Source organism: Panthera tigris, chromosome D3 (genome assembly GCF_018350195.1).
Source record: "Panthera tigris isolate Pti1 chromosome D3, P.tigris_Pti1_mat1.1, whole genome shotgun sequence".
Classification (NCBI taxonomy): domain Eukaryota; kingdom Metazoa; phylum Chordata; class Mammalia; order Carnivora; family Felidae; genus Panthera; species Panthera tigris.
In genome coordinates this window covers 23,038,501-23,062,090 of record NC_056671.1, presented here as the reverse complement: position 1 = coordinate 23,062,090, position 23,590 = coordinate 23,038,501, and the positions used below count along the sequence as shown (strand labels likewise).

Genomic DNA, 23,590 nt, shown 5'->3' with positions numbered 1-23,590 from the left:
CTTATCAATAAGGTTGCTTATGTTTATGAGTAATTGTTTTATATATTTGGGGGCTCCGGTATTCGGCGCATAGACATTTATAATTGTTAGCTCTTCCTGGTGGATAGACCCTGTAATTATTATATAATGCCCTTCTTCATCTCTTGTTACAGCCTTTAATTTAAAGTCTAGTTTGTCTGATATAAGTATGGCTACTCCAGCTTTCTTTTGGCTTCCAGTAGCATGATAAATAGTTCTCCATCCCCTCACTCTCAATCTAAAGGTGTCCTCAGATCTAAAATGAGTCTCTTGTAGACAGCAAATAGATGGGTCTTGTTTTTTTATCCATTCTGATACCCTATGTCTTTTGGTTGGCGCATTTAATCCATTTACATTCAGTGTTATTATAGAAAGATACGGGTTTAGAGTCATTGTGATGTCTGTATGATTTATGCTTGTAGTGATGTCTCTGGTACTTTGTCTCACAGGATCCCCCTTAGGATCTCTTGTAGGGCTGGTTTAGTGGTGACAAATTCCTTCAGTTTTTGTTTGTTTGGGAAGACCTTTATCTCTCCTTCTATTCTAAATGACAGACTTGCTGGATAAAGGATTCTCGGCTGCATATTTTTCCTGTTCAGCACATTAAAGATCTCGTGCCAATCCTTTCCGGCCTGCCAAGTTTCAAAAGAGAGATCAGTCACGAGTCTTATAGGTCTCCCTTTATATGTGAGGGCACGTTTACCCCTTGCTGCTTTCAGAATTTTCTCTTTATCCTTGTATTTTGCCAGTTTCACTATGATATGTCGTGCAGAAGATCGATTCAAGTTACGTCTGAAGGGAGTTCTCGGTGCCTCTTGGATTTCAATGCCTTTTTCCTTCCCCAGTTCAGGGAAGTTCTCAGCTATTATTTCTTCAAGTACCCCTTCAGCACCTTTCCCTCTCTCTTCCTCCTCTGGGATACCAATTATGCGTATATTATTTCTTTTTAGTGTATCACTCAGTTCTCTAATTTTCCCCTCATACTCCTGGATTTTTTTATCTCTCTTTTTCTCAGCTTCCTCTTTTTCCATATCTTTATCTTCTAGTTCACCTATTCTCTCCTCTGCCTCTTTAATCCGAGCCGTCATCATTTCCATTTTGTTTTGCATTTCGTTTAAAGCGTTTTTCAGCTCCTCCTGACTGTTCCTTAGTCCCTTGATCTCTGTAGCAAGAGATTCTCTGCTGTCCTCTATACTGTTTTCAAGCCCAGCGATTAATTTTATGACTATTATTCTAAATTCACTTTCTGTTATATTATTTAAATCCTTTTTGATCAGTTCATTGGCTGTTGTTATTTCCTAGAGATTCTTCTGAGGGGAATTCTTCCGTTTGGTCATTTTGGATAGTCCCTGGAGTGGTGCGGGCCTGCAGGGCACTTCCCCTGTGCTGTGGTGTATAACTGGAGTTGGTGGGCGGAGCCGCAGTCAGCCCTGATGTCTGCCCCCAGCCCACTGCTGGGGCCACAGTCAGACTGGTGTGTGCCTTCTCTTCCCCTCTCCTAGGGGTGGGATTCACTGTGGGGTGGTGTGGCCCGTCTGGGCTACTTGCACACTGCCAGGCTTGTGGTGCTGGGGATCTGGCGTATTAGCTGGGGTGGGTAGGCAAGGTGCACGGGGGCAGGAGGGGCAGGCTTAGCTCGCTTCTCCTTAGGTGATCCACTTCAGGAGGGGCCCTGTGGCAGCGGTAGGGAGTCAGACCTGCTGCCGGAGGGGTGGCTCCGCAGAAGCACAGCATTGGGTATTTGCGCAGAGCAAGCAAGTTCCCTGGCAGGAACTGGTTCCCTTTGGGATTTTGGCTGGGGGATGGGCGAGGGAGATGGCGCTGGCGAGCGCCTTTGTTCCCCTCCAAATAGCTCTGTCGTCTCAGGGCTCAGCAACTCTCCCTCCCTTTGTCCTCCAGCCTTCCCGCTTTCCGAGCAGAGCTGTTAACTTATGACCTCCCAGATGCTAAGTGGCGCTTGCTGTCGGAACACACTCTGTCCGTCCCCTCCGCTTTTGCAAGCCAGACTCGGGGGCTCTGCTTGGCCGGCAGGCTGCCCCTCCACCCCAGCTCCCTCCCGCCAGTCCGTGCAGCGCGCACTGCCTCTCCGCCTTTCCTACCCTCTTCCGTGGGCCTCTCGTCTGCACTTGGCTCTGAAGAATCCGTCCTGCTAGTCTTCTGGCGGTTTTCTGGGTTATTTAGGCAGGTGTAGGTGGAATCTAAGTGATCAGCAGGACGCACTACGCCGCCATCTTCCTCTCTGGGTCCAGATTCCACAGTTCCTGTTTCTAGTCACATTTTGCTTTTAGAGACTTTGTTTAAAAAAAAAATCCTTGGGGCGCCTGGGTGGCTCAGTTGGTTAAGCATCTGACTTCAGCTCAGGTCATGATCTCACAGTTGGTGGGTTCGAGCCCCGCATTAGGCTCTGTGCTGACAGCTCAAAACCTGGAGCCTGCTTCGGATTCTGTGTCTCCCTCCCTCTCTCTCTACCTTTCCCCTGCTCGCACTCTGTCTCTCAAAAATAAATAAACATTAAAAAAAAAAAAAAAACCCTTGTAGAGGGGCACCTGGGTGGCTTAAGTCGGTTAAGCATTTGATTCTTGACTTTGGCTCAGGTCATGATCTCACATTTCTTGAGTTCGAATCCTGTGGCAGGCTGTGTGCTAACAGCATGGAGCCTGCTTCAGATTCTCTGTCTCCCTCTCTCTCTGCCTCTCCCCTGTTCTCCCTCTCTTTCAAAAATAAACAAACATTAAAAAACAAGAAAGAAACCTCAGTGTTAAAAAATTCCTTATAAGGATGAAATCCTATTGAATATGAACTCTATCCTGGCTGAATATTTATTTATTCAGCATTTTTTTGAAAGTAGGCTCCAGGCCCAACATGGGCTTGAACTCACAACCCTGAGATCAAGAGTTGGATGTCTTACCAACTGAGCCAGCCAGGTGCCCCAATTCAGCAAATATTAATTGGGTTCCCTTTATGTGCCTAACAGTGTTCAAAGTATAAAAACACAGGAGTTAATGGGATAAATAAGGTCTCTGTTCTCTGGAAGTTTGCATTCTTATGCAGGAGGAAAAACAATAAACAAACGAAAACTAGCAAAAGAGTTTCAAATAGTCATAATGCTATGAAGAAAATAAAAGAAAAGTAGTGTGCTGGAGAGTGCCAAGGCGGGGAATGGAAGAGGAAGGATTGGAGGGCAATCTATGGAAAGCCTTCAGAGCTAAGCATGAAGGGCCAGAGGAGTCAGCCTATGCAGGTCTGTGAGAGGCAATGGCACATAACTGGCAGAATAGCACAGGAGTTAACACTGTAGGTGTTGAAGTCAAATCCTTACTAGATTCATGTATAGTGAGGATAATAATAACTACCTCAGAGCATTGATTGCATAAGAATGAATAACTGTAGAGCATTTAGGGCAGTGCCCAAATATTATTATCATCAACTGGAGACAGCATGTTCCAGAGTATAGGTGTGCAAAGGCCCTAAGCCAGGAAGGCATCTTGTGTGTTCATGGACAGAAAGGGTGCCCTGAGCCTGGAACTTGGCAGGTGGGAGGGAAAGAAGCCGAAGATAAGGTCAGAAAGGTAGAGAGGGGACAGATGTGTAAGGTCTTGTGGGCTAAGGTAGTTTGGGATTTTATTCTAAGGGCAATAGGAAACTGTTGGGGGGTGTTTTAAGCAAAGGAGTGACATGGTCTCATTTGTGTTTTCAAAAGCTCTCTGGCTATAGAATAGAGAATGAATTACTGGTCGAATAGTTTACAAGTAAGCAGATCAGATGAAAAGAGAAGTGGTAAAAAGAAAGAAAGAGAAAGAAAGAAAGAAAGGAAAGAAAGAAAGAAAAGGGAAGAAAAGGGAAGAGAAGAGAAGAGATAGTGGTGGGTTGGACAGGGAGATAATAATGGGTGGACTTGGGATATGCTTTGGAGAAAGGCCTGACAGGTCTTGCCAGTGTATCGGAATGTGGAGGGAGGAGAAAGGTTATACATTGTTGTTGCTTTGGTATCTGTGAATAGATTCAGTATGATTAACAGAAACCATCACTGAGTGGTTTAAAGGCCCATCTTTATTAGGCAACACATTAATCTGAAAAGCAGGAAAATATTTTATGAAATGTTAAGAAGAGACTAATGCCTGCTGTAAATATATCTTTTGTCATAAATCAGTCATATGGAAGTTATAAGAGGTTAGCATTCTGTGTAAAAAATTACAAACATAACTCTTTTATTAATTGCTTCAGGGGCCAAATAATAAAGTGTTAATAAAATCATCAGCTGCTAAAGGATCTCCTCTTGTTATAATTAAAAAAATAGAAGAACTCAGAGTATCAGAAAGCTAGAGTCTTTGTGAAACATGGGCAGGCAGGAAGAATAGGCATTGTTTGCTTGACAGGGCAATTACACCCAGCATTAGCCAAGAGAGGATGTTGCGTATCTAGCCTGTCTGGAGGAAACGTGTTGCTGTAGGCACCTCTAGTGTCACACACCTCTCCTACTGTACTCATAAAACAGTCTTCTAAATTTTCTTTGATTTCCCAAGTAGACTGTCTTGCTAGAAAAATTTTTTTCTTTTAAATTAAGTCCACTGTGAATTAGTTGTTTTAGAGTTTAAGCAGCATGAGCCAATTTCCCCAGGACCTGATCACCTGTGATTAAATTGTTTGCTAAGGTTGAAGAACAGCAGAGTTGGAAGACTAAGTCTTAGAGTAGAGAAAAGTAACAGAAACATTGAGATGTTTTCTGATCAATCTAACATCCTCATTCCCACAGTGTCAAGGAACAAATACTTAAACAGATGAATGAAGGGCATTTTTTGTGTTCTAACTTAAACTTATATCCTTTACCTGTCTTTAGGACCTTCTCTAGATATGTGGACAAACTTTACAATGTATCCGGACCAAATGTTTGCTTCAACTACTAGACAATCGTTTTATTTTACATGGAGTATGTTTCTCATGAGGATGTGTCCCTTCTTATTTCTAGATTTGTTAACAGTGAGGGGAACAAATAGCATTGGTATCTAGTTTTTAGTGCAGAATCAAAAAGCAAGATCTGAAGTCATAGATCCTGGTTCCTTTTTTTTTTTAATATTTAAAAAATTTTTTTAAGTTTATTTATTTATTTTGAGAGAGACAGAGACAGTGTGAGTAGGGGAGGGGCAGAGAGAGAGAGAGCGAGGGAGAGAGAATCCCAAGCAGGCCCCACACTGTCAGCACAGAGCCCAATGCAGGGTCTGAACTCACGAAACCATGAGATCATGACTCAAGCCGAAACTGAGAGTTGGACACTTAACCAACTGAGCCACCTGGGCACCTGGATCCTGGTTCCTTTTTGAATTTTTCTAGTTTTCCTGTTGCCATTCTAGTCTTCCTGGAATTACTGTAGTAGCCTCTTAATTGCTCTCATGGTTTCTCTTCTTCCCTCTGCACTATTAAAATAACCAGAGTGATCTTTAAAAAAAATGTGAATCACTACCATGCTTAAAACACTTTAGTATACTTCTGGTTTACTTAGAATAAAATCCAAACCCCTTATCATGGCCAATAAGGTTCCACAATCCTCATCTCCTACACTCTCTCACCTGCTTATTCATCTCCAGCCACTTGGCTTCCTCTTTGACCCTGAAAGAGGCTTACTTCCCTACTTTAGAACTTTTCATTGCTATTGCCTCTGCCTAGGATACCCCACCCTCCCCCAGATCTGCACATGACCTCCTTTTGTCACTGAGGCTCAATTCAATCATCATCCCTTCAGGGAGGCCATCTTTGGCCCTTCTAAACCAAATTAGCACCTCTCCCTTCAATTCTCTGTAACAGCTTTTTCTTCATATTCTGCACAGCATTTATTACTATCTGAAATTATTTTATTTGTTTATTTACTTATTGACTGTCTTTCTCACTAGGCTTTGTATTCCAGGAAAACAGGGACCTTTTTTGTCACGTTCACCACTTTAACTCCAGTGCCTAACACAAAGTAGACATTCCATAAATATCTGTTACATGAATGAATGCATTCTCAACTGGTCTCTCTGTCATTTACCTGTGCTGGGTCAGATACTTGAATCTGTGTCTTAGTTTCTCCATCTTTGAAACACTAACAATAGAATTTGCCATCTTGGGGCACCCAAGTGGCTCAGTCGGTTAAGTGGCTGGCTCTTGATTATGGCTCAGGTCATGATCTCCCTGTTGGTGAGTTCAAGCCTTGCATTGGGCTTTACACTGACAGTGCGGAGCCTGCTTGGGATTCTCTCTCTCTCTGTCCCTCCCTTGCTCTCTCTCTCTCAAAATAATAAATCAACTTAACAAAATGAATTTGCCATCTAACTCATTTTTAGCATGGAGGAGAAAAATTAAGCTATATTTATATCTGGAAATATTACTCCTGAATGATATAATGCTGTGACACAAACAGGTATATGGTATTATAGTAGGTATACAATAAAAATATTCCCCACCTATCATCAGGTAAGGTTCTGGATTTCCTTTTTTTAAGTAATTTCTTTCTCTGTTTCATTTGATGTTTCTAGAAAGTGACTGAAATATACCAGTTCAAATTCAAATACACAAAAGAAGGAGCCACTATGGATTTTGACAGGTAGAATCTAATTAATTGTTTAATAAACATGAGAAATAGGATTGAGGTAAACATAAGCTTCTTGAAGCCATAGATAGGCCTTATATTTCCTTTGTAACTTCCCCACTGAGCCTACAAAAACCCTCTATTATAGAAAGAGACTGTAATAATCGTTTAAATTTCTGAAATCTGTGGATGAAATTGATAAGAGTAGAGTCTTCCTTTGCTTCTTTTCCTCTTCTCATAGGTGATGTTAGTGGGGTCTAAAGACAGTCAAGCTTGGTGGTTAACTAAAGACAGTCAAGCTTGGTGGTTAATAGTTCCAATTCCTAATGCAGAGAGACCTAGCTTGGGACACTCTATTATTGGTCTAACTTTGGACAGATTACTCAACCTCCCTAGATGTTAATATTCTCATCTGTACAGTGGAATGAATAATATTTACATCATATGGTTGCTGTGACTATTAAATTACGATGCATAGACAAAACTTTGCCCATGCCTGGCACATTTTAAAAAGCTGTAAATGGTACCTGATGGTAGTGGCAGTGATGGTGGTGGTCCTTGGAGGCAATGGTGGTTGGTGGGTGGCACAGCAGTCGAAATATTAATGAGGCTGTCTACATGGTGTTGATTGAAGAACTCTGTAAGATTCTATCTAGCCACTAATCTAAACTTTCTCAATCGCTGTGCCAAGGTATTGATCTTCTCTGCCCTCAAGATAGCTAGCCTGGGCCTGGAGTAGATGAAATCCCTGAACTATTTGCCTATAGACACAAATATTCTCATCTGCTTGTCCCAGTATATCATACAAATGTAATTTTCTGTGTGTGTCCCTGTATGGAAAAAAGATTGGAAAGCACTGCATTTTCCTATCAAGTCTAAAGTGCCAAATTAAAAAAAAAAATTTTTTAACGTTTATTTATCTTTGAGACAGAGAGAGACAGAGCATGAACAGGGGAGGGGCAGAGGGAGAGGGAGACACAGAATCCGAAACAGGCTCCAGGCTCTGAGCTGTCAGCCCAGAGCCCGACGCGGGGCTCGAACTCACAGACCGCGAGATCATGACCTGAGCCGAAGTCAGCCGCCCAACCGACCAAACCACCCAGGCGCCCCTAAAGTGCCAAATTTTAGATACACTAATGGGTTAAAGAGCAAAGACGTGGGTATTTGCTTCAGAGGGTCCCCAGTATAGATGGAGATATTTTATTGAAAAGCAACATTTATTCCTATCCCAGTAGCTTTTGGATTCAGAAAGATCTAATTTTGCTGATGAGATAGAATAGAAGTGGAGAGGATGGATGATAGTGAAAAGCCCTGGGTGGTAGAGGGCTCCAAGTCAGGGGAATGAGTGCCCATGAAAGGAATGACTCTGAAGAGAAACGTGGCCTAATTCTCAATTTTTTGTGCTATTAGCTCTGTCTTATCATTTACTGCAAGTTTGAGAATTTCTCTCTGAGATTCACTTCCTTAATTATTCCCTTATTTGTAAAACACAGCACTAGGATGTGAAGAGGAAGTAAGTTCTAGGAATGAGAATTAAAATATTAATCATCATAAACTAATATATATATATATATACATATATATACATATATATACATATATACATATATATATATAGCATTTGAAAGATTATACACTTTTCATACATATTCTCCCACATTAAACAGTTGCCTTTTACTCTCTAAAATTCAAATGTACTACTGGCAACCAGATTAATCTCTTTTATGAAGGCATATATGCCAAGAGGTGAGCAGTAACACAAATGGCCAAATCTTTCAGCTACTAAGGAGGAGAGAAGGTAATGCATATTACTAGTTTCCTAGAAACTAAAGGTAAACATTTATTTAAATGATTGATCATACAAAATTACCTTATCACCTCTTCCATGGTAAAAATAGCTTCCCTTTTAAAAGAGTGCAAGAGAGTCTTGAGTATGATTTTACATGATATGATTTTATGAATATGATATATACTGAAAGATCCCATAAGCTACATGCTACATGCCCCTTCACTCAGGCTACCTATTTCAAATTGGTTAAATCTTAGTAGACAATATATTCAAAATCAAAAGAGGACCAAATGTATTCACTTAATAATGTCTGTTTTATGAATTTACATTTCCTCCAGTACTCAATTAATTAAGATTATTTTTCACTATTGAATGCTTACTATGTGAAAGGCATTGTGCAAATATATTGCAGTGATAGTTCTTCCTAGAAACTACTCAAATATGAGACCTATTTGAAAAGAGAATTTTGGAGAGAAATTAAAAATATTTAGGGTTAGAAGGTAATTTGGTTCAACTTATTCATTCATTCATCCCACAAATATTTATTGAGTATTTACTGTAGCTGGCACAAGACAGTACTGTGGGCATGAGAAGATACAGCCATGCATAATCTAAGGGGGAGCATACAAACAGTTATAAACAGGAGTAATGTATGGGAATTATCAAGAAAAAACTTCCTTAAAGAGGTGACACATGAGCTAGCTATCAAAGGATGAATTTAGGAGAGTCAGAAAAAGAAGTGGGAAAAGTACAATATGAGCAAAGTGAGCAGCATGTGCAAAGGCATGTAGGTGAAAAGAAACTGAGTAGTAAATGCGGATGAGGTTGGAGGTGAGGGTGTGGCTGGTCATGAAAGGCATTGCACACATACCATTCTTGAATTTGATTGAAAGGTGATAGGTGTAATAGAAGAATTTTAAGCAAGAGTGATATGAGCAGATTTTCCTATAGGTGTGTTGTTGCAGCAGTGATATAGAGAATGTTATTGCAGTGTGGACAAGAAGAAAAGCTAGAAGAATAGATCGCCATTGTTGCAATCCATGTAGGGGAGGGGATGTCTCTGACAGATAACCAGACAGTAGAAAGGCCCAGAGCTGATGACTGATTTTCTACTTGGAGATGTGTAGAGATGTGTAAAAGCTTATCTCACAAGTGAGCTAACAGACCTAGAGTGTCTAAATGACTTGACCCAGGTCATTCAGCTAGTTAGCAGCAGACCCAATCAAGTCTTCTAATTCTTTTTTTTTTTTAAATATAATTTATTGTCAAATTGGCTAACATACAGTGTGTACAGTGTGCTCTTGGTTTTGGGAGTAGATTCTTGTGATTCATTGCTTACATACAACACCCAGTGCTCATCCCAACAAGTGCCCTCCTCAATGCCTATCACCCAGAGGTTTGTTCTCTGTATTTGAGAGTCACTTATAGTTTGCCTCCCTCCCTCTCTGTTTGTTAACTATTTTTTCCCCTTCCCTTCCCCCATGGTCTTCTGCTCAAATTCCACATATGAGTGAAAACATATATCTGTCTTTCTCTGTCAAGTCTCCTAATTCTAAATCCACTGTTCTCACTGTTATGTGGTTATTTGTAACTCAAATTTTTAAGAAATCAGGTCATATTTAAAATGCCTTAGGAACTTGCTACCTAAGAAATCCATTGTATATACATTGCAAAAAGTACAATCACTGCTCTAATTTACATTCCACAGATATTCTCAAGTGTCCTGATGTTTACTTTGTATTTACTTGATTATATGGTAAAGAGTTTTGTTCTTTTTGAAATAGATTTTCAATATTGTATATGACTGAAAAGTATGCTGTTTTTCTATTTGGCTATAGTAGTAGTACAAGCTTCGAAAGTGGGACAAACAGTGAAGATGTTAAGAAAGCCAGTGTTCTACTGATCCGCAAATTGTACATACTAATGCAGAACCTTGGACCCCTTCCTAATGATGTTATACTTACTATGAAACTCCACTACTATAATGCAGGTAGGTGGAGACCACTAGTCAAATTCCTTCTATTTATTTATGTATTTATTTATGAATTTGTTTATCTATCTATCTATTTATAGAAAGCATGAGCTGGGGAGGGGCAGAGAGAGAGAATCCCACGCAGGTTCCCACGCTGTCAGCGCAGAGCCTGATGCAGGGCTTGAGCCTACAAAAATGATGAGATCATGACCTGAGCCAAAGTCAGACGCTTACTGGGACTGAGTCACCCAGGCGCCCCTAGTCAAATTCCTTCTTAAGCGTTGAAGTAATATTTTATATAGAGAGATTTTTTTTTCTTTTTCTTTTTTTTTCTAATTTATTTTTTAATATTTGAAATTTACTGTCAAATTGGTTTCCATACAACACCCAGTGCTCATCCCAAAAGGTGCCCTCCTCAATACCCATCACCCACCCTGCCCTCCCTCCCACCCCCCATCAACCCTCAGTTTGTTCTCAGTTTTTAACAGTTATAGAGAGATTTTGTAAGCATCTGAGAGATCTGTTGGTATACATGAAAGATTAATCTAACTTCTTGATTAAATTTAAACACAGTTTTCTTGGTTTTCTGCCCTTTTCATTTTGCAGTGACTCCTCATGATTACCAACCCCCTGGTTTTAAAGAAGGGGTAAATTCACACTTCCTGCTGTTTGAGGGGGAGCCTGTAAACCTGCAAGTGGGATTGGTCTCCACTGGCTTTCATAGTATGAAAGTAAAAGTCACAACTGAGGCCACCAGAGTGTCTGATTTGGAGAACAATCTCTTTCAGGAGAACAGCACAACTGAGATTGCCCATCAGGGTCTAGACTTTGATGAGGAAGAAGAAGAATGCAGCAATCATGTAAGACAAAGCTTTAGTGAGACTCTGTTGCTTCAGTTAAACATAGCTAACATTTTCCAGTTCCTACACAGGTTATATCACAGTAACAGTCCAATGGAGTATGCCAGGTATAAAACCTAAAACAAAACTAGCTTCTGACCTCAGGGAGTCTTTATTGTAAAAATGTACTGTCTTCAAGAAGGGAATATACTTTGTTAGATGAAATTGTCCATTATGAGGAGAAGAAAAAGACTTTCCAATATATGAATTTTATAAAAGGTACCCATGAATTTCTTTCTTCCATTTATAGGTAACATTTTTAGGATTTAAAAAATATTCTAGGTATTTATTCATACTCACTGGAAGTATAAATAAGTTCTTGATTACTGGGATAATTGAGTGGTCAGAGGTGGTGGAAAAGAAGTTACAGATAATCTCAAGTCAGAGTGAAAACAAAATGATAGTCAACTGTTGGTTATGTGGACAGAGACAAGCTTTGGGCTAGGTCCCTGGGAAAGTCAGGGAGCTTGTTTGGAGCCACTGGAGCCAAATAGATAGGACTCAGCCCTTTACCTTCCTACTTTCTCCAGTAGAGACTAGAGTTGAGTACTTGCGAGGGCCCCACTGTGTCCTAGGTAAATCCACACCCTGTCATCTAGATAACAAAGTTTAATGTGTGTCAACATTGTATTAAAAGGATTCTGAGCTAGACATAAAGGGTTTTTAGAATACTTAGTGGGAAGTGATGCTATAAAATCTTTTCAGGAACTATTTTCAGATTAGGATGCTAATTTGTTTGCCTGAGATAGTTTGAGTCTTCCTTAAAGGGATAACTATAGTAAAATAACTTTTGAATGTTCTTTCTGATTCTTTAAATCTGGTGTATTTCATATATTGAAAGAGGTCTTATTTCAATTAATATAAATAATATAACCAAACAAGATTTTTTTTCCATCTTTAGTATTTTCACAATGTCATACATGCTAATGGCTTTAGAGTCTGATGCAACTTTCTTCTGAATCTGTTCAAGGAAGATATAGCTAACATAGGCTAGTTTTAAAAAAATAAAGGTTTTTTTTTAATGTTTATTTACTTCAAGAGAGAGAGAGAGAGCAAGTGAGCGGGGGAGGAGCAGAGAGAGAGAGAGAGGGAGAGAGAAAGAATCCCAAGCAAGCTCTGTGCTGTTAGAGCAGAGCCTGATGTGGGGCTCGATCTCACAAACTGTGAGATCATGACCTGAGCCAAAATCAAGAGTTGATCACCTAACTGACTGAGCCACCCAGGTGCCCCCAAAAAACCAAGGTTAAGAAAATAATGAACACGATTCAACTGGATTTTTATCTTTCAAAATTAAGAATTTCTTTCTCTTTTACCCATGGAAATGAAACCAGACAACTTGAGAATGAATAATTCAATTGATAGATTAAATAATACATGTGATAACATTTGTCAAGCGTATGTTTAGTAGGAACTATTTATACAAAGATCAGAATTTTGTGGTAAACTCAGTCAATTCAAGTTCCTTCCTCAGCCAGCCAATTATATGAAAGGATTTAAGTAAGTCTAGAGAAGAGCTTACTGACGGTTTGTCACTCAGAATTCTGTTTGCTTTTATTTTATTTTATTTTATTTTATTTTATTTTATTTTATTTTACTTTTACTCTTAAAAAATTTTTTTAGGGGTGCCTGGGTGGTTCCGTCAGTTTTGTTTGTGGGTTGTGGGTTTGTGGGTTTGAGCCCCGTGTTGGGCTCTGTGCTGATGGCTCAGAGCCTGGAGCCTGCTTCGGATTCTGTGTCTCCCAGTCTCTCGGCCCCTCCCCTGCTCATGCTCTGTCTCTCTCTGTCTCTCAATAATAAATGTTAAAAAAAATTTTTTTAATAAAAAAATCAATTTTTAATGTTTTTTTTTTGTTTTTTTTTTTTGTTTTTTTTTTTTTGAGAGGGAGAGAGAGAGAGCAAGCAGGGGAGGGGCAGAGAGAGTGGGAGACAAAAATCTGATGCAGGCTCCAGGCTCCAAGCTGTCAGCACAGAGCCTGATGCAGGGCTCAAACGCATGAACCATGAGATTGTGACCTGAGCTGAAGTCGAACACTTAACCGACTGAGCCACCCAGGCACCCCTTATTTTTAATTTTTGAGAGAGAGAGTGCAGGACAGGGGCAGAGGGAAGACAGAATCTTAAGCAGGCTCCACGCCTAGTGTGGAGGGCTTGATCTCACAACCCTGAGAGATTATGACCTGAGCTGAAATTAAGAGTTGGATGCTTAACTGACTGAACCACACAGGTGGCCCCCCCTTTAACATTCTTAAATCCAAGTGTAACTTACATATGGAAAAACACATCATAATGATATTGCTCAGTAAGTATTCACAAACTGCACATCAGGACTGGGATGAGGGTGAAGCAAGCATGGTGAGAGTAAGCACGTTCTTAAATTTTGCTCCTTAGGTAACCTGTTTGTCTCACCTTTGTCCCAGCCTACTGAATAAACGTGTGAAATCAAAACCCAACGAAGAAACAAAATACTTTGAAGTCTTACTTTGTAGTCATTCAATAAGAATATCTCTATCCTGACTTCTATTAGCATAGATTAGTTTCTCTTGTTTTTAATTTTATAGATGTAGAATCAGAGTATGGGCCATTTGTTCTCTCAACATTATGTTGTGATATTTATCCATATTCTTGCATGTTCTCACTATTCATTCATCTAATGTTGATGGGCATTTAGATAATTTTCTGGTTTTGACTATTATGGATAGTACTGCTCTAAACATTCCGAACATGTTTCTCAATGAAATATGTACATATTTCCGGTGAGAATAGAACGGCTAGGAGCAGATTTGCTGCGTCAAGAATATGTGTGCATTTATTTTTATTTTATTTTATTTTTAAATGTTTATTTATTTTTAAGAGAGAGAGAGAAAGTGTGTGCACATGAGTGGGGGTGGGGCAGAGAGAGGGAGACAGAGGATCCAAATCAGGCTCTATGATGAGAGCAGAGCCGATGCTGGGCTCAAACTCACAAACGGTGAGATCATGACCTGAGCTGAAGTTGGACGCTTAACCAACTGAGCCACCCAGGTGCCCCTGCATTTAGTTTTAATAGATACTACAAAACAATTTCCAAGGTGATTGTGCTAATTTATATTCCCATCAGCAATGTATGAGAGTTGTGGTTGCTCCACATCCTCACCAACCCTTGGCATTTTCTGTCTTAATTTTAGCTGTTCTGATGGGTGTGTAGTGGGATGCCACTGTGGTTTTAGTTTATAGTTCCCTGATGACTAATGAAGGTGAGCATCTTTTCATATGTTTATTGACCACGTTGGATATCCTCTTTGGTGAAGTGTCTTTCCAAGTTGTCATTTTTATTTATTGGGCTCTATTGGATCGATCATCTTTCATTTTTACTGATTTGTAGTTCTGCATATATATTCCATGTGTAAGTCCTTTATCAGATACATGTATTGTCAGTATCTTTGACTTTATGAGTTGCCTTTTTAGTGTCTTAAGAGTGTGCTGTGGCAAATAGTTTTTAAAAAAACTACTGTGTGCAGTTTTTTTAAAAAAATTTTTTGTCTATTCAGAAGTTTAGAGATGTTCTCTATGTTCTTCTCTAAAAAGGGGACATAATTACAGAAACAGAAGAGATTTTTCAATTATAAAAGCCCCCCATGAATAACTTTATACCAAAAAATATAAATATAAAATATAACGTAAATATAAATACCTTTCTCTCTCCCACCTTCAAATATTTGTATATTTTGGTATGACGTTATTTGTTCTCTGTTTCATTCATGTTGTCTGGTTTGGTTTTGTCTCCCTAACTTCAAATTGATCTTTCCATCAATATATAGACATATGTATCCTACAAGTGCCTCAAATTCAACATCTCCAAATAGAATTTCAACTTCTGATCAAATATGCTCTTTCTTTCCTCAGGTTCCTTACCTTGGTGTTGTAACCATCATTTTATCAAACAGCCTGACCAGGAATGTGTTCAACTTCTGTGTTCTCACTTCTCACATCCCTTTGGTTACCATTTCCATCTATTTTGCCTTTGAAATATTTCTCAAGTTTGGCTCTATTGCCATTGTGCTGATTCAGGCTGTCATCCTTGCTTTCTTTGTGACTGACAGCTAAGTCTCCTTACCGAGTCTCCCTGATGTCGGCATTGCCTCTCTAATCTGTCTTTAGAGTACCAGAGAATGAGGGTAGTAAAACTATAATAATCATTTTCAAATATTTCAAGTTCATTTATTTTGTGTAACTTCAAAGGGCAGAAGGAGAGACAGGAAATGAAAATCACAGGGGTGAGAGGAGGTTGATTTTGAATCATTAGAAGGAAGAACTTTCTTTTTAAAATTTGAAAGCATTATTATAATGACATTAAGGTAATTTAAAAAGCAATGCAAATCTTCTAACTGCTACCATCTTATCAATAATGTTCTTTTTGTATGTTCCATCACCTCCAGTCTTTTTCCACAGATACCCATATTTGTATATGGTTTTAATCGTGGTTTATATATACAATTTGTTTTACTTTTATACTTAACTTTATAAATATGTCCCACCTTAATCTTCATATTTCTAATTTTAATGAACTTTTGTTTTATATAGGTACTTACTCTACCATTTCCCTACTTTTAAACATTTAAGTTAGTTCTTGATATTGCTATTATAAATAGTGTTATAATAAATACTTTTGTATGTATGACAGACTTTTCCTTGTTTTTTAAGGATATGGTATCAGGTGTGAAATTTACAGAGTCTGAAATTTCCACAGCTCTTTAATGAGTATTACCAAATCATTTTCTAGAAGCTTGCCAGCTTCTCTATCTCCTCAGGATAGATTTTCTAATAATGACAATTGTTTAATAAACCTGACTGTCTTGAGAAAGGTGAACTCTTGTCACCAGCTGTGTTCATACACACACACAGACACACACACACACACACACACACACACACACACACTGTGTTCAAAATAGAGTATAGATGATGGTCTCCAGGGTGTTGCAAGAGAAAAATCATGATTTAGGGGAAAAGTTAAACTTATTTGACCTCTGAGATCCCTTTCATGCTAAGATTCTCTGGGATGTTTTTTGAATTCCTATCAAGAGCAATACCTTGCTGAGCATTGTAAAGAAGACAAAAGCATACAAAATATATTTTCTACATTTGGTAACTCTGGCTGAAGAGACAATACCTACATAATATAATGGCAAATAATAATGGAGAGTATATGAATGATAGAAATAATTTTAACTAACAATAGAGCATTGTTCTCAGGGCTTTACATGTATTGTCACTTTTAATCTTCCCAGTTATTTTATGAAGTAGAGTCTATTATTACCCTGCAATGAGGAAACAGACTTAGAGAAGTTAGCACAAGACTGCATACACAGTGAATAAGTAGCAGGGCCACAATTCAGATCAAGGCAATTTGACTCCAAAGCCTGTGCTGTTATGATACAGAAATAAAGATAAATTGGCACTGTGTGGGAAGGTTTCATTGAATTGGTGATTTTATGGATGAATTATATTTTAACTGGCAGATTTTAAGGCAGAGGACGTTCCAAACAAGTTGAAAAGTACGTATAGTAGAGAACTTCTGTCTCCATGACTTGTAATTCCAATACTGAACTTTCCATACCTTTCCCTGTATTCTATGTCTTTGCTACAATCTCTACTTTTGGTAACCTCTAACTCAAAGATTTTTTTTTTTTTTTTTTTACGTTTCTTTATTTTTGAGAGGCAGAGAGAGACAGAGCACGAATGGGAGAGGGGCAGAGATAGAGGGAGACGCAGAATCTGAAGCAGGCTCCAGGCTCCGAGTTGTCAGCTCAGAGCCAGATGAGGGGCTCGAACCCATGAACTGTGAGATCATGACCTGAGCCAAAGTCAGACGCTCAACTGACAGAGCCACCCAGGCACCCCTCTAACTCAAAGATTTTTAAGAACTTTCTTAAATCATAAAATTTTCTTTTAAAATAGAAAATCTACAAAATTTTGATCAAATAGCTTATACTGCTTTTTCACCAGTCATCTATAGTAAAGAGGCAATTTAACATATGATCTTGTTGTGAGACTACTATAAGATGGAAAAAAATTTCTTTCACACAATTTTCTTTTTCATCTTATTCCTTATCTCAGTCACAGAAAAAGAAATATGAAGAATTTTCATCAGTAGTTGAAATTATTCAATATTTGAATAGTACAAATATTCATTTTCTGGTATGATCGATCCTTAAGATCCAAGGAACAATGTAAAAGTGAGATTGTAATTTGGCAGTAAATTCAGAAATGATAAAAGCACACAGGTTTGAAATTTTAAAAAATTTTAAGTTATAAGAACTCTTTTTTTTTAAATTTTTAAATGTTTATTTATTTTTAAGATAGCATGCACACACACAACAAGCAGGGAAAGGGCAGAGAGAGGAAGACAGGATCCAAAGTGGCCTCCACGCTGACAGCAGAGAACCCAATGTGAGGCTCAAACCCATAGAGCCAGGAGATCATGACCTGAGCTGAAGTTGGACGCTTAACTGACCAAGCCACCCAGGTGCCTCAAGTTATTTTTTAAAATTTTTTTTTTAACGTTTATTTATTTTTGAGACAGAGAGAGACAGAGCATGAACGGGGGAGGGGCAGAGAGAGAGGGAGACACAGAATCGGAAGCAGGCTCCAGACTCTGAGCCATCAGCCCAGAGCCCGATGCGGGGCTCGAACTCACAGACCGCGAGATCGTGACCTGAGCCGAAGTCGGCCGCTTAACCGACTGAGCCACCCAGGCGCCCCCAGGTGCCTCAAGTTATAAGAACTCTTAAAACCTAACTCCACTTGGAAAATAGAACACAGAGCCCAAGTAGGAGACCAAGGAATCCTAGAACAAAACAGGGTTACATAGAACTGTCTGGAAAACCCCATCCTAAATACGTCCTTATCATTTTATCTACCTCTGCAACACCTTCAGGATAGGTCTTCTTTCCTAATAGCGATGGTTTGGGGCTTAATATCTAGCTAGTAAGGGCACACAAACACAATGGCACTTCCTAGTATACTGGGAAGTTGGGCCTGTTTTCTCTGTTGTAGTTAATTGGACAGATAACAATAGATCTATATACTAGACAGAAAACCCTGGACAGGCTTCTTTAAAGAACTCGCTATTTTGTGACAATCAACACATGTTCTGGAATTGGATATGGAATCTTATTTAAATTTTATGCTGTTTAAATGCTGAGGGAAAAGTACTTCTTTCTAATAGAGTACTAAAATACCTTCTAATAATTAACTCAGGCTCCTTAAAGGATTCTAGTAATTACTGACATGTACAGACAGCTATAAAAAAAATGGAGGGCTGGGGTGCCTGGGTGGCTCAGTCTGTTAAGCCTCCAACTTTGGCTCAGGTCATGATCCCATGGTTTGTGAGTTCGAGCCCCGCGTTGGGCTCTGTGCTGACAGCTCGGAGCCTGGAAACTGCTTCATATTCTCTGTCTCCCTCTGCTCTCTCTGCCCCTCCCCTGCTTGTGCTCTCTCTCTCTCAAAAATAAATAAATATTTTTAAAAGTGGAGGGCTAATGTTGCCTACATCTACTTTAAAGACTGATGGTCCTAGTTTATTAAACCATTATAGCTGTTTTAGAATTCATATTTGTATCAATTTTTTAGATAGGGGCCCATATGCTATAATTTTCTAATTTTCCAAGCTCTTTATGAGTCTTTGTACCTCCATGTTAGAAAGAATTGTTAGATATTCTGTACACATTTTTCTCTAGGCCTTTCCTTTGTACCTAGTAATCTTGATCCAGCATGGTATATTTTTCTCATCTGTGACACATTAATTTAACTGATGGATAAATAATTCATACAAATGATGTTTTTTGAATTTGAGCTAAAGACAGAATTTTTAAGAATATAACAGCCACAAGTATTTCTTAAAAACCAATTCAATAGTTTATCATTTTATTTAGTTACAATGAACATTTTTGGATGCATTTTATTCCTGCATGAAGCCCATTTTTTACCCTTTTACACTAACACATTTGATTAGTGAAAATGATTTGTTTTTGAGAAATTAGAATGTAAGTTACATTAGCATCAAAGTAAATGGTACCATTTAAGTGTGGACTAGAAAGATATTTTCTGAATTCCTTAGAATTTCTTTGTATTCCAGCTAGTGAATTGAAATGAGAGCCTTTTCATTCAGAATATATTTTTTCCTACTAAACTCTAAACTGAAGTTTTGCATTTTTGAGGTATAGTCTGGTGGTTTTCATAGCATCACATCTCATGAACATATATGCTTTATTTGATACAATGTAGTGTTGGCAAGGATATCTTAGATTCTTGGAAATGGAGTTGATTATTGAAAACGTTGGAGAAGGCACATTATCTACAGAAAATATTCAGACTTAAAAACCACACATCATTCTCTATCATGGAGCTATAGTCCTTTCCACAAAGTTTCTTTTTGTCAAATAGGAACATTTTTTCAATTAATTTTTGTTTTACGTTATAGAATGTAAACGTTATCCTCTATTAACCATGCAAGGAGGAATGAAAGTTGGTTGAATTTCCCACAGCCCTATAAGTCATTTCTTTTTTTTATATGAATCATTCTATAACCTATCAGAGAATTATTTCTAATGGGAAGAGCCACACTAATTATCTGTTATGTTTCACTTACATAAAGAAATAAGTATATTGATATTTATTATCGCAGAAGAAAAGTTGAGTATAGTGAGTAACCTTAGGTAGGAGCAATTTGAATGTACTATTATTAAATCCTAGCAGTAAAATAAATAAGTTTTGTTTAAAAAAAAAAAGGCGGTGGTGGGGGAGTGGGGCTCCTGGGTGGCTCTGTCAGTTAAGAGTCCAATTCTTGATTTTGGCTCAAGTCATGATCTCACCATTCGTGGCATCAAGTCCCATGTTGGGCTCCATGCTGGAGCCTGCTTGGGATTCTCTCTCTCTCTCTCTCTCTCTCTGCCCCTCTCCCCTCAAAGTAAGTAAGTAAACTTTATTTTAAAAAAGGGAGTAAGACTTAGAAATGTTCTGTTTAAAAAAAGATACTTGTGAGGGGCGCCTGGGTGGCTCAATTTGTTGAGCATCCAACTTCGGCTCAGCTCATAGTTCATGAGTTCAAGCCCTGCATTGGGCTTGCTGCTGTTAGTGTGGAGCTTGCTTTGGATCCTCTGTCCCCCTCTCTGCCCCTCCCCCGCTCATATTTTCTCTGTCTCAAAAATAAATAAACACTAAAAAAAAGATTCTTGTGGGGTGCCTGGGTGGCTCAGTTGGTTAAGCATCCAACTCTTGATTTCGGCTTAGATCATGATCTTGGCAGTTCATGAGTTCTAGCCCAGTGTCAGGCTCTGTGCTGACAGTGCGGAGCCTGCCTGGGATTCTCTCTCTCCTCTGCCCCTTTCCTGCTTTCTCTCTCTCAAAATACATAAACAAACCTAAAAAAAAAAGATACTTCTAATAGTCTGAAATAATACATGTTATCGTACTAAAATCATTAAACTAAAACAAATATTAGGTTCTATTTAAATTAGGATTTTTTTTTTCTCTTCTTGTAAGTGGCCTGAGGTGATCTCTGAAAATGGTTTGCTATTCACTTGACCCAGAAAACTCTAAAAATCATGCAAATCAGGAGGCTCAAATCTTCATGTTCACCTTAAGAACACACGTGAAATTGCCCAGGCCATCAAGGATATGCATATCTGAAAATCACCCAAGTATCTGAAAGATATCACTTTGCAGAAGCAATGTGTGCCATTCAGTCACTATAATGGTGGAGTTGGTAGGTGTACCCAGGCCAAACAGTGGGATTGGACACAGAGTCAGTGGCCCAAAAAGAGTGGTGAATTTTTACTGTAGACAGTAATGCTGAACTTAAAGGTTTAGATGTAGATTCTCTGGTCATTGAGTATATCCAGGATATCCAGGTGAACAAAGCCCCCAAGATATGGCATAGAACTTACAGGGCTCATAGTCAAGTTAACCCATACATGAGCTCTCCCTGCCACACTCAGATGATCCTTACTGAAAAAGAGCAGATTTTTCCTAAACCTGAAGAAGAGGTTGCATAGAAGAAAAAGATATCCCAGAAGAAACTCAAGAAACAAAAATTTATGGTCCAAGAGTAAACTGCATAACATAAATGCAAATAAAAGTAAAAAAAAAATTAGGGTTTTTTTCAAAGTGAAGACTTTGTTGAGATTAGTTAATTGTACATTGGAAAAAAATAATAATGTTACTTAATTATCTAGAACTATATTCAGTTGGCCAATTTTTCTAATACTTTTTATATGTGCTTCTAGTTTTCCATTTGAAGCCAAATTGTCTATTGGTAAACAGAAAAGATTATGGTTTATAACAAATCCAGGCATCATAGGGAGAATAATTCTTTTAGCATTTATATTAGGATCTCAAAACTGAGATCAAAGACTTCAGAAGACTGGTGCTTCAGATAGTGGTAAAGAACTAGAAACAGAAGTTATATGTATATACTTTATGGAGCCACGACCTCAAATTAGCTTCTTCCTGCATGATGGACCTCAAATTAGCTTCCTCCCTTGATAACCAAAGTTAGAACAAGAAGAAACTTTATACCTAATGACACATTTTTGATATTTAAACAAGTCTACATGAAGCTCATTGTGAAGAAAGTTGAAAGTAATATTCTAAAGTATTCTAGTTGTAAGCTATCAACATTTATTCAGTCAGCAGATTTATATGAAGCCTATCATGTGTGAGTCATCATACAAAGGTAGTGTGCACAAAGATAAACCAAATCCCTGATTCAAAACTGTTTAGGAAAATAAACAAAAAAATAGCTGTGTTTTTTAAAATACATTTTTAGAGAGAGAGCAAGCAAGGGAGAGGAGCAGAGGGAGAGAGAGAATCTTTTTTTAAAAAATATTTATTTTTAAGAGAGAGGCAGAGAGAGACAGAGAATCTGAAGCAGGCTCGGAGCTGTCAGCCCAGAGCCCAACTTGGGCCCCAAACCCACGAACCGTGAGCTCATGACCTGAGCTGAAGTCGGACACTTAACTGACTGAGCCACCTAGGCACCCTGAGAGAGAGGGAGAGAGAGTGAGAAAAGAAATATTAAGCAGGCTTCATGCTCAGTGTGGAGCCTAACTTGGGGCTCAATCCCATGCCCCTAGGATCATGACCTGAGCCGAAATTGAGAGTCAGATGCTCAACCACTGAGCAACCCAGGTGCTCCCAAATAGCTGTTATATAAATAATATCACCATTCAGTAAGTGCCCACAAAGAGCTATATATACATGGTTTCAATTAATCCCAACAACAACTTTGCATAACATTTTACGGCTGAAGAAATGAAAGTTCATAGACATTAAGTAGCATGTCTAAGTTTGCCAGATTACAAACCATCAGAATCAGTATTTGAATCTAGGTGTCTCTGGCTTCAAAGCTCATACTCAATCCATTAAATCTTATATTCATTCATATGGGAGAGAATGTGAAAAATCCCACAGGACAGCAAAAATCCAATAGAATGATCAAATTCCACTTTTAGTCATGAAGAAATAATGTTAACAGACTTGCTGTCTTGCTGTGAACAGCTAGGGAACTAGGAAAAATATGTGAAGCAACTATTTTCAGATTTTAAACAACAGAAAATACAGAACTGTGATCCCTGAGAGAAGAAAAGCAGGATGAGCCTTAAAATTGGCCTGTCAGGAGGTACTCTGGGGACCACCACCACAGAGAGGGGGAAAACAAGCAGAACATGACCATCTTGCTGAGTTGAAGAAACAGAGATTAGAGTTTGAGAAAGCTGAAGTAGTTGGGGACAGAATATCAGAAGGAAGGGACCTATACAGAGAAAAAGCTCCAGAAGTTGGCATAGGGATCCCCTGAGTCTTTGGTTGAATATTCAGCATCTCAAGTTTGGTTAGAAATTCTATAAGGTTGGACAAAGAAATCTGTTGGGGAGTTTTCTCCCCATTCGTAAGCTAGACAATTCCTAGAGTTGTCACAGCGCTGGGAAATATTCACAAAATTACCGGTTACATGGACAGACCTTGTTGAAAACCCAGAATATTCAGTAGGGACTCCAGATAGGTTACACCTTAGCAGTAGAACTAAACCAACCCTTTAGTGAAGTCCTCCAAATTCAATCTTATTAACAGCTTAAAAACAAGCCTTGAAAGGATCTGGCTTACTTGCCTGCCAAAATAAAATTCAACACTTTTTAGGGGAAAACAACCAAGTCCAAACACTCAACTATGTACAATTCTTATTGTCCAGAATCCAGTAAAACTTTATTGACATATAAAGCAGAATGAAATTTTTTAAAGTAGTATCTATGCCCAACGTGGGGCTCGAACTCACAATGCCAAGATCAGGAGTCACATGCTCTACTGACTGAGTC

At 38.7% G+C, this 23,590-nt stretch overlaps 1 protein-coding gene and 1 pseudogene across 6 annotated transcripts in view; both read left to right on the top strand.

Moving 5' to 3' along the window:
- Positions 1-23,590, top strand: part of HORMAD2 (HORMA domain containing 2) — a 90,740-nt gene that overhangs the window by 29,557 nt on the left and 37,593 nt on the right. Inside the window, exons 8-12 of one of the 6 annotated variants that reach the window (XM_042961465.1) lie at positions 6,528-6,595; positions 10,208-10,359; positions 10,948-10,988; positions 11,130-11,201; positions 15,123-15,810. In XM_042961465.1, coding sequence (XP_042817399.1) covers positions 6,528-6,595; positions 10,208-10,359; positions 10,948-10,988; positions 11,130-11,201; positions 15,123-15,323 — 534 coding nt within the window. In that variant the 3' untranslated portion in view covers positions 15,324-15,810. Of the gene's footprint in view, positions 1-6,527; positions 6,596-10,207; positions 10,360-10,947; positions 11,202-15,122; positions 15,811-23,590 lie in introns of those variants that run through there. The other 5 variants (XM_042961464.1, XM_042961463.1, XM_042961462.1 and 2 more) reach the window with 5 other exon arrangements.
- Positions 20,723-21,331, top strand: LOC107179659 (annotated as a pseudogene).